The sequence below is a fragment of the Mchenga conophoros genome, linkage group LG6, assembly GCF_057382185.1.
Source record: "Mchenga conophoros isolate Kocher_MC1m ecotype Shallow Benthic linkage group LG6, M_conophoros_male_GT1.1, whole genome shotgun sequence".
Lineage (NCBI taxonomy): Eukaryota > Metazoa > Chordata > Actinopteri > Cichliformes > Cichlidae > Mchenga > Mchenga conophoros.
In genome coordinates, this window is record NC_140531.1 from 31,640,285 (window position 1) to 31,656,697 (window position 16,413).

The 16,413-nt window shown below is 37.2% G+C and overlaps 2 protein-coding genes across 6 annotated transcripts; one reads left to right on the forward strand and one right to left on the reverse strand.

The window, feature by feature from the left end:
- Positions 1-312: 312 nt before the first annotated feature.
- On the forward strand, positions 313-8,023 carry nsmce1 (NSE1 component of SMC5/6 complex). Of its 5 annotated transcripts, XM_085277415.1 has the most exons (9): positions 354-479; positions 780-937; positions 1,683-1,802; positions 2,438-2,559; positions 2,702-2,779; positions 4,035-4,181; positions 5,471-5,587; positions 6,895-7,021; positions 7,890-8,023. In XM_085277415.1, the coding sequence occupies exons 2-9, from the start codon at positions 826-828 to the stop codon at positions 7,922-7,924; spliced, it is 858 nt and encodes a 285-aa protein (XP_085133541.1). In that variant the 5' UTR covers positions 354-479; positions 780-825; the 3' UTR covers positions 7,925-8,023. The 5 variants fall into 5 exon arrangements, with proteins under 5 accessions (XP_085133540.1, XP_085133541.1, XP_085133544.1 ...); XM_085277414.1 differs by lacking the exons at positions 5,471-5,587; positions 6,895-7,021; positions 7,890-8,023 and adding an exon at positions 4,666-5,462 and having other exon boundaries at positions 313-479; XM_085277418.1 differs by lacking the exons at positions 354-479; positions 5,471-5,587; positions 6,895-7,021; positions 7,890-8,023 and adding an exon at positions 4,666-5,462 and having other exon boundaries at positions 854-945.
- A 1,014-nt stretch (positions 8,024-9,037) lies between these two features.
- Positions 9,038-10,033, reverse strand: LOC146572950 (trace amine-associated receptor 13c-like). The gene has a single exon (XM_085278705.1). It carries the CDS (start codon positions 10,031-10,033, stop codon positions 9,038-9,040), a length of 996 nt encoding a protein of 331 aa, XP_085134831.1.
- Positions 10,034-16,413: the final 6,380 nt, after the last annotated feature.

A 16,413-nucleotide genomic window follows, 5' to 3' on the forward strand; every position in this document is an offset into this window, starting at 1 on the left:
ATTCAATTTACACTAAAGATTATACGGTGTAATTTTTTCATGGCATTAAAATAAAGCACAACACTGCTACCGTATATATTGTGGTGACGTGCAGTACTGTACACGCAAAACATTAACGCTCAGTACCAATATGCACTTTCACCATTAGAAAATTTGCTTACATTATTATCTGTATGAAACGAGACACAGTTTTTCTTTTTATTCATTCTTTTATATAACATGAATCTTTTTGTTGCTTTGTTTGGTATCACTGGCCTGTGGGTTGCTTTTGCCTGCTGTGGACATCATCTTCATCAGTAAACAGATTACCACCACAGACTCTGTTCTCTCTGCAGTTTCCATGGCACCCAAGTGCATACGTCAAAGATGCAATTTCTCTGTCGACATGGCAACCTGGTAACGTTAAAACACGTCGATTAGATTAAAAAAATGAATGAAAGAAAAGGGAGAGACTAGGAAAGAGGTGCCAGTCAGAGGAGGTAAGTCTGAGCTAAAACACTAATAGTCTGCTTTTTATTTAGCTGTTACTTTATTTAGCAGTAGCTCCTGCTTTTCAATGAATGTGGTTTGTCTCTGTATTAATTATTTTGTGTATCTGGCTTTTCTTATGTGTATGTACCATATACTAAATCTATTCATTAAGAATTTTATGTGGAGCTGCCACTTTTATAATATTTCAAACTTAGAGGTTTTTAACATTTAACATGTTATGTATTGCTATTGTAAAAGTAAAGGGAATAATTTTAGTAATGTTAATTTGGTCACTGATATTGTGACAGCTCTAAAAAACAGGTCTGCAGGCTTGAATGAACAGAGGTGGCAGGGATGGCGTCCCGCAGTAGTTCCTCCACAGCAGCAGGTGGCAGTGATTCACCACAAAAACCTACAAAGACGAAGAGAACCCGGAGGAAAAGACGGAAGGCGCGAGCGGTAGGGGGTGAGTAGGTAAACATGTTTAAATGAAAATGGAAAGAATTAAAAAAAAATTTTTAAACATTAGAGCAACTGCAGAACTGGACAAGCAAATAACCGGGTCCATTAGCAATAACCGTTGATTGACAAAAGACAGCAGATAGTTAAGTTAAAGTTGGCAAAATGTCTGGCTGTAACGTTACCTAGCGTAACCTTTCTAAAAAGATTCAGTCATAGTTACAATATTTATATAGTTGATGCTAAAAGCTAGCATCAGTAGTTTTAGCGTAAGTTAGCCGTTCGGCAAAGACGAGGAAACTGTTTCAGAAATGATGCTATTGTTGAGTTTGCAGGAGGGAATAGTTGTAGCATTTTAACTTAAAGAACATCTGCTAACAGTCCTCAGAGAAAGTGCTTATTTCACTTTTTATACACTTTATAACAGAAATACGAAAGTACCGTGAATTTGGTTTGAATAACAATTTGGCAGAACGTCGGATCGGACGCTGGTCTTATTTAGTTTGCTATGTTTTGTTGTTGTTGTTTGTTTGTTTTTATAGATGTCTACATGTGCCTTTTAGATGTTTTATAACTTCTTTTTGTGTCAGTGAAATAGTAAGTGTCACTTTTTCATCACATTCTTATTTATCTATTTGTTTATTATTTACGTTTAGCCAGCACAAAAGTGTTGTGGGATGATCATCTTTTTTGTCTGATTTACAGATATTTAACTATATATATATATAAAGACCACCTGTCTGTACCCACAGACATGTCACGACAGATGGGAGAAAGCCATCGAAGGTTTCTTCAGACCATGATGGTCAGTGGAGTAATCGATGAGCAAGCTGCAAAGGCTCTTTATCAATACTGCTGTGAAACGCACCACAGTAAGTAAATTCCTATACATGTGAACAACAATTGAATGAAAATTCAAAATGCACCTCATAGTGTATCTGGAGACTAGTGTAAAGTAGGGCAACAAAAAGTAGTATCACCCCCTTATTAATTATTAATAAATAATTTCTTATTTTCTTACACTAAGAGACTGTTACTATTGATTTACTGTTACACAAAAAAGCAACCTCATTACACTTGAAGGCAGTGTTACAAGACGCCTTGTACCAAAATTAGCTACTAACTAATTTCTGTCTGCAGACCCTGTGCAGCTATATAAATTATTAAATAAGTTGTAAAATACAAATTTTGGGATAGAAGTACAATAAGATGATGGTATATATGTTCCAATTAAAATCCTTCAGCCCAACCCTCCCCAAACATATAGACATTATAAAATATTTTTGTGTGTGTATGCACTAGGGCTGTGCCATTTCATATTGTCCATTGTCCATTATATCATCAGAAATATTGTCACAACTTCCCTTTAAATACTGTGATACAATTTTGAGATTATATCACCAACCTTTAATGTGCACATTATGACACCAGAACCACAATGTGTCTTGTTTTGTTTTGTTTTTGTAGGAGACTAACAAACATTGTTGTTTTTGTTTTTTTTCTGCAGCACAGTATGCACCCGACAAGCTGGAAGATTTTATTGATACTATCAACTCAAGACTGCAGCCAATGTTCATGCAGATTAGGAAAGGGATGTCTGAAAATAACGGTCTGCAGTACTACGCCTTGGTTAGTGATTTAATGCTTGTATTGGGTCTGCCTTGTCGGGCTGTTGTTTAGTATGTGTCCAAGCTGCAAAGACTTTACATGTTTAAGGATCATATTAAAGGAAATACATTATTAATTAAAGTTTAACTTTAATCCCATCCAGGTGAACATGGCTGAAACTGACATCACCAGGATGTCGTCAGATTATGCCGACAATGAACTTGAGCTCTTCAGGAAAACAGTGAGTTAAATTCACAGCAAAACAACATGTTATAGATGCCTCCACTATAAATTTTGGTATTTGTTGGGGTGGGGTTTTAAGTCTCTGGTGGTATATTGATGTAAAACCCTGAAACAACATAACTTGTAGGGGTGGGGGAAAAAATCGATACTGTGTAGTATCGTGATATTTTGTTTGCTAATAATGTATCGATACAGGGACAGCAGAAATCGATATTTTGTTACAAAAAAAGTTTTTGTGGACTGGAACATGCTCTGACTTCAGAGCATGTTGATCCTTTTTCTGAGCAAGAATCCTGACATTCCTTCACTGTCCAAATGTGTTTAACTTTTTTTTGGCAGCAATAAACATAACAGTTTACTTATTTTAATTTAAGACATGTTTTATTTTAATTAAGTTTAAAACTTTTTTATTTAATGTAAAATTATATTTTGTTTTAATTTACTTTCAAATTCTTCAGTTGCTGAAGGGGCTGCATAGTTTTCATAAATTGCATAGTTCAGAATAGCTATAATTGTACCAGATGGTTGCATTCAGTTAAGTTGGACTAGACTGTAATACAAATCGTTCAGTTTGTCAACAATAAAACTGACTGAAATGAGAGAAAGACTGAGTGTGAGACTTTGATATTAGATAAAATGAATATTGATAAAATTTACCTTTATGTACAGAATCTGAATATCGCAAAATATTTAAAAAAAATTGCAATAATATCGAATCGTGCATTAAGTATTGTGATAATATCGTATCGTGGGATGTGTGGTGATTCCCACCTCTAATAACTTGTAGGTTGCAGTTCAGTGTAACAGTCTAATCAGTGACATTATCCATAAACAGTGGTCAACATTATTTTTTTGTTCAAAAGATCATGTAGGAAGTCATGAATAGATTACTGCACACAGATTTGTGTGACTGTGGCTCTTGAGGTAGAACATCAACCATTTAGAAGACTGGGGTTGTGATTCCTGTCCATATGTTAGTTTCCTTGGACAAGAGTATTGAACCCCAAATTCTGGTGTGTGTTAAATTGGCAGTCGTTAACCCTGTAAAGCCCAAACCATGAAAATTCAAAATTTTGGAAAATGGAGTGTTGAGAAAGAAGTTTAAAGAAGTTTTGTATCATATTTGCTACATCAGGAATTCCTAAACATATCATGTTAAAGACACAGAAGAAATGGTATGAATTTGTGTGAATGGGTGAATGTGGCTTGTAGTAAAACTAATGTTATGATCAACTTGAATTGTGCTCATTCAGTTGGACCTCATCGTGTGCTCTGAGAATGGCAAGGCTTCCTCTACTGATATTCTGAACAGCACAGACTCCATGACCACCAGAAAGATGAAGAAGAGCGAAACGGAGCACCTGTTGAGCCGATTAGTGCACGACAAATGGCTCAGTGAGGTAAAATACACCGTCTCTAGTAGGATTTCACAATTCTGATTATTTATTTCCCACAAACTACTTCCTCTTTTTTGTGAACGGATTATTAAAATGATTTCAGTTCAAGTTCAAGTTCAAGGTTCTTTATTTGTCACATGCATAGTTATACAAGTATAACACACAATGAAATGTAGCCTGACACGCTCCTCGACATGTGCAAAAATTGGGGGGGGGGGGTGTAGAGGAAGAACATTATATATATATATATATATATATACAGACATATAGTATATACACTGGGTGAATGTGCAGTAGTAGCAGCAAGCAGGTGAATTCTGTACATTAATATGAATAGACATCTGACTATTTTACAGGATAGACAATATAAACATATTTAAAATTAAAGGAATTGAAATGTACATTGTGCCTTGGTTTAGAGTGTCTGGAAGAGAGTCCTGTCTCAGTCAATTATAGATGATGTGAGAGGGCGGGTGTGTGTGTTTAGGGCACGGATGGCTTGGGGATAGAAGCTCCTCTTGAGTCTCTCTGTCCTTGCCCGGAAGATGCGGAACCTTCTACCAGATTGCAGAAGTTGGAACAGTTTGTTGCCAGGATGGGACGGGTCCTTCAGTATCTGCGCTGCTCTAGTCCGGCATCTCCTGGTGTAGGTGTCCTGAAGCGGGGGGAGAGCAATCCTGCAGCAGCGTTCTGCTGTACGGATCACTCTCTGGAGAGCTTTTTGGTCCTTCACACAGCTGTTCCCAAACCACGATGTCATGTTCTGTGTGAGGATGCTCTCCACAGCGCCTGTATAGAAAATCCTGAGGATCTTTGGAGAGACCCTGAACTTCCTCAGTTGTCGTAGGTGATACAGGCGCTGCCTAGCCTTTTTGGTCTGGACCTGAATGTGGGCAGCCCATGTCAGGTCTGAGGAGATGTGGACACCAAGATACTTGAAGTACTTCTTCAAGTACTTGCCTTCCTATTAACCATATTTAAAATGGGAATGCAGCAGGAGGAGGTCATACAGCTTATTAAGGTCAAATATAATTACTCCATTTATGTTTATCATTCCCATACTGCTTCCTTTATTAATAAGGCGTAAAATGTCATTAATTATGGTTTATTATTATAGGCTTTATTATACAAATAAAATAACGTTTATTTAGACAATCCTTCTCATTTACAGCTTACAAAACAAGATTTCTTTGTTTCAATGATAACAAAAATATAATAATAATAATAACATTTTGGGTATGTGTTTCAGTATGCTAGTATCATTTTAACTTGCGTGCTATTTGTTACCCTAGAAACGGGGTGAATACACCTTGTCCACCCGGTGTATCATAGAGATGGAGCCTTATATTCGCACAATGTATCAAGACCATATCAAAGTGTGCCACATCTGTCGTAACATCGCTTTCCAGGTAAATGTTTCCCTTTTTACACTTAGTAATATCACCCTCGTACCCGCTTGAATTTAGGCACTGATGATCACTGTAAACTGTAAACATTAGGTTGGTGTGGTTATATTACCTCAACTTTAAAAATATAAATTTTTATTTTTAAAACGAACAATGAAGATGACTAGCATGCATATACAATTTATAATTTATATTACAATTACTACAAATTATTGTTTATATTATATTCATTTGCTGTTGAGAAAATTGATCTTGAGAGAGAATTGAAGTAAATATCATCTGTAATGTTGACCGCCTACCGTATTGGACACAACTGCTTGATAAAGCATATCTAATCAGCCATCCAAATTGCAGAAACTCATATAAACGTGCTGAAATCCCAAGTGTCAGCTGGAGAAGGACGGGGACTGAGGTCTCTTTAAATGTGGCATTGTTTATTTGAATATTTCAGAAATGGTTTTCACATAAAACATTTTTTAGAGTTTATAGAGAATGCTCAGGGAAAGAAGAAAGCCATCGTGTGAGTGCTAACTAATTGACGTTGTCTTGTTGATGCTCAAAGAGCTCAAAGAATAATGTCAGAATGGTTCTAGCTGATAGAAACAGTAATACAATCACCCAGTAATTATAACCACGTTATAGATATGAGCATCTCTGACTGCAAAACATGTAGGATAGGTTGGCCACAGCAGCAGAAAACCAGTGTACTCCAGAACCATGTAAGATTGGAAAAACATTGTCTGGTCTGATGAGTTTCAGATGATTGGAACATAATTTGAGATTAAAAGCATAAAAGCATGGCTCCACCCTGCCTTGTTGGTGGTAGGCACATGACTGATGTAATGGAGTACACTTTAGGCCTCTTAGTGTAATCTGAGCACCACTTAAACACCACAGCCTGTTGACTCATGTTGTATTCCTGTATTCCTCCTTTAATGGCAAGTGTTTTAATCGGCTAATGGGCATTTTTGACTGAATAACACACCACAAAGAGCATAAGACCAGTTTCTTTACTGTGCTAATGAGTTCACAGTATTTAAGTGGCCTCTACCACACCAGAACCAGTGGAAATAGAGACTAGCATAATGAAGATGCAGCCCACATAAGTGAATCATCTGGGGCCAGTATGGACCAAAATCTTTGAGGAATGTTTTTAATTGAGAAACATTTAAGATAAAGGATAGTCCAAACTGATATGTGTTAAATGTATCCAAAAAATGACCAGTTACTGTAATGTGTCATCAGCATTATTTGTTTGCTTACAGTATTTGATCTGAATTATTATTTTTTTGTCTCTCTTGTTTTTTCAGTGCCAAATCTGTGAGAATCCTACATGTGGCATAAAAATACACAACCCATGTGTGGCCAGATACTTCAAAGGCAAATCGGAGCCACGTTGTCCTTCTTGTGATGACTTCTGGCCACATGAAATCCCTGGTATATGTTGTTTATTCTCAAATGCTGTTTCTGGACACATTAGACCTCCAGTAGTTAGAGACTCCCAAACTTTGGTGCACATTTGATCGGCTTCAACTGGAACTGTGAATGATAAAAATAGAAATGAGTGTGTGGCGTGAATAAGGCACGGCGGGACCACGGAGTATCATTCGGAGCCATCTTTATTTACATCTCACCACAACACCCCCAAACCCCTGAGTCCCCGTGTTTTTAACTAGGCGGGCATGATTAAGGATGCCGTGCAGGTGCGTCCGCCCTCCCTGCACGGCTGCTGAGGTGCCTCACGTGGCTCCTCCACCGCTTCACTGTCCTCGGGACACACCTGTGGGGGTGGCGCCCAGGCCCAGAGCAGTGCCGCCAGCTCCCCAATCCTTTCCCGGTGGCGCTCGGACTGGTCCTGCAGTTCTTCCTGCTGGCGACGCACCTCCGCCGCCTGCTCCCGCTGGGCGGCCGCCATTTCGGCCACCCTCTGGGCCACCCTCTGGGCCAGCTCCTCCATTCCCTGGCTCCGATACGGACCCGCCGTGCTGCCTCCTGGGTTTTGGCACCAATGTGGCGTAAATAAGGCACGGCGGGACCACGGAGTATCATTCGGAGCCATCTTTATTTACATCTCACCACAACACCCCCAAACCCCTGAGTCCCTATGTTTTTAACTAGGCGGGCGTGATTAAGGATGCCGTGCAGGTGTGTCTGGCCTCCCTGCACGGCACCGCAGACCACGCCCCACCACAGAGTGCAAAAAAGATGTGTGATTGCCGTTTTATAATTCATTTAAACATATATTCAAATGGAAGGTGAATAGAACAACATAACAAACTCATGTTCTTTGTTCTTTTTATTACAGAAGTGAAACGTCCTCATTCACAATCCAGGAGATGAAGGCTTCATCAATAGTCTTTCTTAATGGTTTATTAATATAATATAAATGTCTTTATTGTTTTTGCTTTTATACATACAAAATAAAAGATTGTTTCAATACTGTAGTATTTGTATTGCATTTTACAAATATCTACCCCCGCCCCTCAAACAAAACAAGTTTCTCATTGTGAACATTTTTTTTCTGTCTAGATATATATTCACATTTTCTGTTCCACTAGAAGATAAGTTAAGAGAATAATGTCATTCTAAGACATAAAAGATTTTACAGTAATAGCCCATTTTAACTAACATGTGATGGAGATTTGAAAATTAGTTTTGCTGTACAACATACACGAGTATCTGATTTGCTGAAGATAATGACATAAATCCATCTTAAAATGTGTCTCACTGTGTTCACAATAAGAAAGTTTTCACTGATCAGTGGCTGCTCAGTGGTTGAGAGGAAATTAAGGCGATGTCTTTCTTTCAAACCTTTATCAACTTTCCTAAACCCCCTTTTTAAGTCTGTAGCATACAAACTGTTAAACTGAAAGATGTAAGAAACAACAATAACCATTGTTACTTTATCTTGTCCCCAACAAATTACATAATACATTTCAGTAATGATTTTTAATTTAAATGTTTCATCACGATCTTGTGTGTTTTTTAAGTGCTCCTTTAAATTTTGGGGCAGTGAACAATATGGCAAGAAATATAAAAAATACACAAAGAAATGAAGCAGCAATTTGAAAGTTAAAAAGGGAAGCTCAATGAATAAAAATAATGTAATAAGGAGCACAGTACTTAAAAATCTAAACAGAATAAATACAAGTCCTGTAGTAAAAAGCCTGAAAGATTCTGAGTCATTATAATTATTATTGTTGATTTCATGCAGTAAGGAGGGTAAATCTTTTTTGCCATTATGCATTGATACATGACTTATATGTTCCAGTTCTGACAGGATACAATACTTGTTAGAGACAGTGGGTCATATGAAATAAGACTTTGTGACAGATGTTCTTTGATTCATTGAATAAGTCTATAATTAAAAACCATTATGCTACTGCCACATATAATAATCAGCAGTTTCATTCTCTCATACAGACTGATTTGGTTCAGGATAAATTTGCTATTTTAAAGTATATTTGCCTGAGAGGAGCCCTTCTCTAGTATCTTCAGGGAGACAATGAACCAGATAGCTTTTCTAAACCACGGGTAGAAAAAAGCATATATCAGTGGATTCAGACAAGAATTGAAGTACAGCATCCAGGAAACAATACCCCAAGATGAAGCACTGTTTGAAATGTCCTGCCCTGCAAGAGAGGGATAGTAATACGGACAGAAACTCATCAAAAACACAAATATCACAACGCCAAGAGTCCTGGCTGCCTTTTTCTCTGATTTCTTTGCGGTGATTTTTACTGTACCAGCTGCAGCAGCTGTAATATGAGACCGCATGGCATGAGCCTGAGACACCGCTACAACAAATACTCTCATGTACAGAATGATAATGACTGAGCAAGGGCCGATGAAAGTAAAGACAAGGTCGATTGCTCCAGAGACATAGTTAATCACCACCAAACACTGACCGTGACAGGTGTTATGCCTGTTTGGCTGCCTGAGATGCTCCTTTAAGATCATCCCGTTGTAGAGGAGCGAACAGGCCCAGCACAGAGTCACAGACAGCTCCGCTCTGCTGTGAGTTATTTTAGTGGGGTACTGCAGAGGATAACAAATAGCTACGTAGCGATCAATTGATATGAGCACCATGTTGCCCACAGAGGCTGAGGTGAGAGTGAAACCGATAATGTAAGTAAAAGCACACATGAGATCTCCCAGCAGCCAGCAGGTTTCTATAAACCGCATTGCTTCCACTGGCATCACAAGCAGCCCGACCAAGAGGTCTGAGATGGCCAGAGAGAGCAGGAGGACATTGGTGGGCATGTGGAGCTGCCTGAAATGAGAGATGGATATGATAACCAGCACATTCAGAGCTACAGTTAGCACAGAGATAGACAAGAACAGTGTATAGAGGAGGACAGCCTCAGGCTGAGGACGTGTTAAGCCCCTGCAAGACAGATTCGCAAGCTCAGGGTAGCAGAGTTCAATTCTGTCCTGCCTGTCCATCATCCAGTATAAAGAAAGGAGGACCTGCTGAGTTCAAGCAACCTGCTCACCCTGTGAGACATTGTACAGCTTATTTATCTCTGATGACACTCCCCCCTTCCAACTCCAGAGTCAACCTTTTCATCACTGTCTGCTAAGTAGTCCCCTGCCCCCCCCCCCCCCCCCGATTCTCTCCTACTGTTCTCTTCCCCCTCTCTCTTCTTCCTCCTCATCTATACTCCTCTCTTGTTTTTTCCAGCTTGCTCCTTTCTTCTCTCTCCCCCCTTTCATCACCCATTTGTATGATGCAAGATTCAAGTTTCTAAGTTCTGTGAAGTAGTTTCAAAGCAGATTAAAGTGTAAAGCCAAAGCATTCATAAGTCAGCAGTCACATCCTTCACTGCTGACAGATGTGTTTTGACAGTGTTTGACGTTGTGAGACTTGAGCTCCTGTTTAAGATGCATTTGACATTTTTTCCAAGTATTTCAGATTAATCAAAAAGCAAGCATCATCTTTAAATAGAAAGTCATTACTTTGTTACTTAATTTTTCCATACTACAAAAGGACATCCTCGTGTGCAGACATTGGGTTATTATTTACAGCTTAACACAATAAAGGCAACATTATTTAATACATTTAAAACATTTTTATGATATATATCCCATGTGAGGAATCAGTGTTTCAGGGGGATAACTAGAAATAAAAATAAATCTAATAATCAAACAACTAGATTCATCCCTCCATGAATTTCATAGGTTTTTTTCCCCAAGTCACTCAAATCATTTACTGATTCAAGTATCTATTTCTAGGTTAGCAGTGTGAGCATGTTGGCAACACTGACCTTGGTTACGTGTTTGTACGACAGGTTATATTTCCTTGAGTTGAATTTCTTCCACTAAAGTGGTTTTTAGATTAAAGTCAAATGTCTTTGATCTAGTCATTAGAGCCTTGTAAATTTGCTGTTTATTTATTATTGGGAAAGAAGATATTTCTTAGCGTGTCAGAAGATCACTATATGAAATTTTGTCTGCAGCAAACTTTTCAGAGGATGCCGGTAGGTCAAATACTTTCAACAGTCATTATGGGAAAAAGTGGTGGAGATGAATCCAAGTTTAAGGTTTGTGGCATTAGATCAGTGTTATGGAAGATGATGAAGGGTAGAGGTTAATAATAGAGCAGTTAAACTTGGAGGTGTGAATTTTAAGGTCTGCGGCTGTTTTGATACCAATCAGCTAAATAAGAAGGAGCTCTCCTTCTTCAATTGGAAACTTTGCAGAAACAGAATCACGCAGCAACAGCAAATGAGCGCAAACAAACCTCAAAGTTACACAAGAACTACACGAAGAGCAAAGATGTCTAAATGCTGACTTTTGTGGGCTTTTCCTTGCAGCACCTGACCTTAGCTACACTGAACAGTTATGGGAGCACAGACTGGGTTGCCAGGCTTTCCACAAAGTCTTGGAATCCTGTCTGCACCACTTCATATCTGGAGCAGACCCAAAACAACGATGCTCTCACATTTTTAATTTGTATTGTTTTAAGGTCCATGAGAGATGATGGCCTTTTTTGTATTTTTTGCTTTATAATTCACTCAGTATTTTCAGTGGGTGCCTGATCTGGACTGCAGACAAGCCAGATTAGCACTAGGACTTTTTTCACTGAGACATGCTGTAGTGTTTCTGGATCTTGTTTATACCTTTTTTTTCTTTGCATTGTAAAGTTTTACAAGGTTTTTCTATAGAAACACATCTGTGTTTAATGCAGTGCTGCCCGAGGGCTTGAAGATGAGTGCCATTCGATACTGTTTTGGGGCCTCATCTCGATTGGATTCATTTAACAATATTATGTACTGAAGATATGAAATTCTCATGTCTCTACCTGGATGGTATTATTATTATTAAGATAGACTGCAGAAGCCTCAACTTTTGTTTCTTTGTCTCTTTATTTAGGCAGGGAACCGTGCAACATGAGCTTTATGGAAACTTAAACGGACTGTATTAGTTTTGTTAGGAAAAGTTCTGTTTACTTCAGCCCTGTGGTTGTATGTCTGTATGTGGTTGTAGGCCTCAGTAACTGTTCGAATAGACATTTTACACATAAACTATTCATTAATAAAACCACAAAACTAAGAGTAAAGATAGCTGGATTTGATTTTTGGTCTTCTGTATACTGGCACACTGTGACACTGTCATAACTGACTGGGATAAATGAATGATACAAAGCCATTATTAGTCTGTGGAGTGAAATATGCTATTATAGTATCAGAATGTATTGGTGCTATTGTCATTTGCATTAAAGCATCAGTATTATGACCCCCCCTTTACTATTATATGGAGTCATCTGTAATCCCTTGATCCCTTTCTATGATGCAGCTTCTCTTGGTTGCCATTATAATTATGTATAATTTTTCTGTTAGGTAAGGCATTGAGCTAATGGGAAACGCTGATTGTAAAATATAACAAAACTCTCTATTCCTGTGGAAAATGCCATCAATTTTAGTCCTAGAAACTTCAGTCTCAGTTTTAGCTCACAGCTTGTCATGCACTGGTCCTGATCACTTGAAGTGTAATAATGCAATTAATTCTCTATAATCGCCTAAATTTTGTTTTTACTCATTTCTACTTAAGTAATTCTATATTTTTTATGTCTATCATATTATGTATGACATTAGTTCCTGTTTAATCACTTATTTGACTCCTTAATTCAGGCACTGTGCATTCATGTGACATTTGGTTGCATCATGTGTTTTTGTTAAAGTTTGTTTATTAACACCTTTGCCTTAAATTCACTTGAGGTTTAATGGGACATCAGATACACAAGGTCTACAAGGAGTAAACTTGTCCCTCTGGCACACAACACACCCAACAACTTTCACGTGTGTTTTTCTTTGTTGGAGCCGATGAGGAAACAATGACTTGTGTCTCATACATAAAGGGAAAAATACAGTTCATGTACTTCTAATACTCTCCTAGTACTAACTTCTATAATATGTCTAAAGGTGTATCAAATACTTTAATTAAATAACTTACCATATTGAACCTTTCACTGATGCAGACGTGTTTATTTATTGTAGCCATCATAGTTTACAGTGAAAGTGCATTTATGGATGTTTAAGCAGGATTCTTGTCACAAGTTGTTTTCATTACTATTTTAGTATTTACATACACTGACACTGACACTTCTATTACTGCATTTCTTATCTTTCTGATACATCCTTTAAATACATAATCCATAAACCAAAGAAAGTCTGGCTTAAAAGACAGATGAGAAAAAAATGTTTTCTTACTATGCACCTTGGACATGGAATAAATTACAGAACCTAGATTTAAACATATATCTATTGGTCAATTTGAAAGCATCATGCGGAAGTGAAAAAGTGAATGTTTTTCTTGAGAAACCACAAATGCTTAATATTATGGGCATGTGTGTATAGTGTATTATGTTGTACATCTTATATTTTAGGGCAGCATGGTGGTGCGGTGGTTAGCACAGTTGCCTCACGGGGCAATGCTCCTAAGTTTAAATCCAGGGCCTTTCTGTGTAGATGTTGCGTGGGTTCTCTGCAGATTCTCTCTGGTTACTCCGGGTTCCTCCCACAGTCCAAAGACATGCAGTTAGTGGGGATAGGTTAACTGGTGGTTTTGCCCATAGGTATTAAAGTGAGTGTGAATGATGGTTGTCTGTCTCTCTGTGATGGCCCTGCGTCAGCCTGGTGACCTGTCCAGGTTGTCTCACCCTGTGGTAGCTGGGATAGGATCCTGCCGGGGGTGTCAGCAGCTAAATCGCTTTAACATACCATTAAAAATGTCATGTTATGCTAATTATGGGGTTACAGGAATTTTAAAGAGCTTTGCAGGGGCAAAGAAATTAGAAAAAAAACTACTGATCTGGTTCATTTTTGTGTTGATCAATGAGCTGAGTAAATGAGTAAATTAAAATAAATTAAAAGCACATATTTTGGGGGATAAATTTACACTAAGTTTCATGTTTTAAATAAACATGATTAGACATTAAACATGTGTCTTATATGAATGTTTTAAAGCACAGTGAGTGACTGCAAAGGGTTTTAAGAACTCTCAATAAAGTTTTGCTTTGCCTAACAGCACCAAGCCTTTGCTTAGAAATGGTTAAATCGCTGTTACACCTTTTGTGAATTTTCCACATCTGCATGAAAACTGAAAATGGTTCAAACATCATAAGGCGAACTCTAATTGAATTTGTTTTACTTCTTTAGACTTTAGCCTTCTTTGATCTCATTTGAAACAGTAAGTTATTATCTGATTTAACAGCATTTTATCAGACTGACATAGAGCTGTGATGTCTTGAAAAGAAAAGTACCTCGATGCCCTAGTGCTTTGAAAAATATTTCCGTTGTTAAAAACTAGTGTGTTCTCACAAAGAAGTATATTCTAAATGGTCAGTTCAGCTTAAAGAACATATGTGGTTTAATTAATAACTTAAAAATTTACAGAAGAATAGCTTAAAAGGACAGCTATGATGGGCATCATTTTTTAAAAGTCTGGTAAAATAAAGTAAATCTGTAAGATTAATTTGAGGATGATAAATTGTTGTTCAAAAGTGAACAACTGCTGTCTGAATTATTGCTCCAAAAGAGAGTTTACATCTCGCTGAATTTTACAGTTTAGAGCAAAGACTTTGTCGCATCAGTCAGATCATTTCTGTCACTAAAGTGATGCTGCCATCTGTTGATAATGAACACCAACTGTCTCAGTAATACATCATACTGTACTTACCGAGTGCGTAAACTGCTGGGGCTCATTTTGTTTGATTTATCGGTGCTTAAAAAAAAAAGAACAAACAGTCTTTGTCTCATTGGTCTTTGCCTCTACTTTACTGTGAGGTGACGACTCTGACACTAGATGGCCCTGTTGGTAAATGATCTGTAACCAAACTGCTCTCATCTATTAACTTAACAGTTTACTGCACTGTCCTCCCCGAGATTACTTCTCGCAAATGATACTGAACATACTTTTTTTTTCTGTTGTAAGAACACAAAATGTAAACTAAGTTATAGTAATGTCATTATTGTTCAGTTTGACAACTTAGACGACTTAATGCACATATCTGTTGGAAGAACAGAGAACATGACATTGGTCTTACTAGCTTTTATACGTTTGGAGATTGCATTTTAAATCATGACACTTTTTTGTTGTTCTTTTGTTTTCGCTCCCTCTTTTTACAATATATTACAATATATTATTATTATATATCCTGATAATAAGTTTGCAGTATCTCCTGATCATAGACTATTAAACGATTTGTTATTATTTTATTATAAAACTTTGAATATGGCAATAATTACATTTATTGTCTATTCTTGGGAAAAAAAAGTGTAAAAAATTAAATATTTGAAAATATATTTTCACTTACGGTACAAATTATTCATTTATCACTAATATTTCCAGTATCAACAATACTGACACTCTAAACAGATTACACTTTCTATTTCAATATAACAAAATGTCTTAAATGTGAAAGGTCTTCATTTCTAAACAACGATAAAGAAGCACCAACTTAACAGTCCTGTTACTGTTGTTTAGGCATTTAACTAATGCTGTTATTCATAGTTCTGTGTTGGCTGTTACAAAAGTCCCCATGTCCATCTAAAAGTAACACTAGCTTATAGTGCAGTGAAGTAAGTAAGATTTTGCTACAGGACAGGAAGTGACTGCAGAGGAGGAACCATAATTTAAGCAGTAGAGAGACAGATTGGCTATTTTAAGACTGCAAGGACAGATTTAACGGTTCTGTGGGAAGGCAGCGATGTTTGTTTCGGAAGGTGAGTTTTCAGTGAAGGGCGGACATCAGCAGTCAGGGTGGAGAAAACTAAAGTGTGCATAGCACTGAGAATTGTGTCTGCATGTTAATTAGTAAAAATGTATATATACTGATATATGAAACATTACATGCTGCGTGCAGTTTTAATGGCTATAAGAATTCAATGGAAAAAGAAAGAAACACTGGTGAACACCAACATCAGTAATAAGTTTGCCAACTTATTGCGCTTTCTTTCCCAATATTTATTTCTTATTTTCCTCTTAAAAATCTTCACATGCCTGCTGTAAAAATACCAAATGTAAGGATTTACTAATGATCATTTTAACTTTTGTAATTCTTCTTGTTACGCTTGATTTTTGTTGGTATTGTTTTTGTTTGTTTTTGACAATTTAAATCTCAGCACCCAGTTCCAGTTATAAAAGTCAGAAACTCCTGCTAACATTATGTGAAAACTTGCATGATTAGTATTAATTCTAGTTGTTGTTGCTCCACTCTAGTTGTAAAACAAAATTAATTTTAAAGTAGGATTTATTGCTGATTTTCAACCTAAGATTTGTTATAATAAAAACTAACAAATGAAAATGACTGATTTTGTTATATTGTA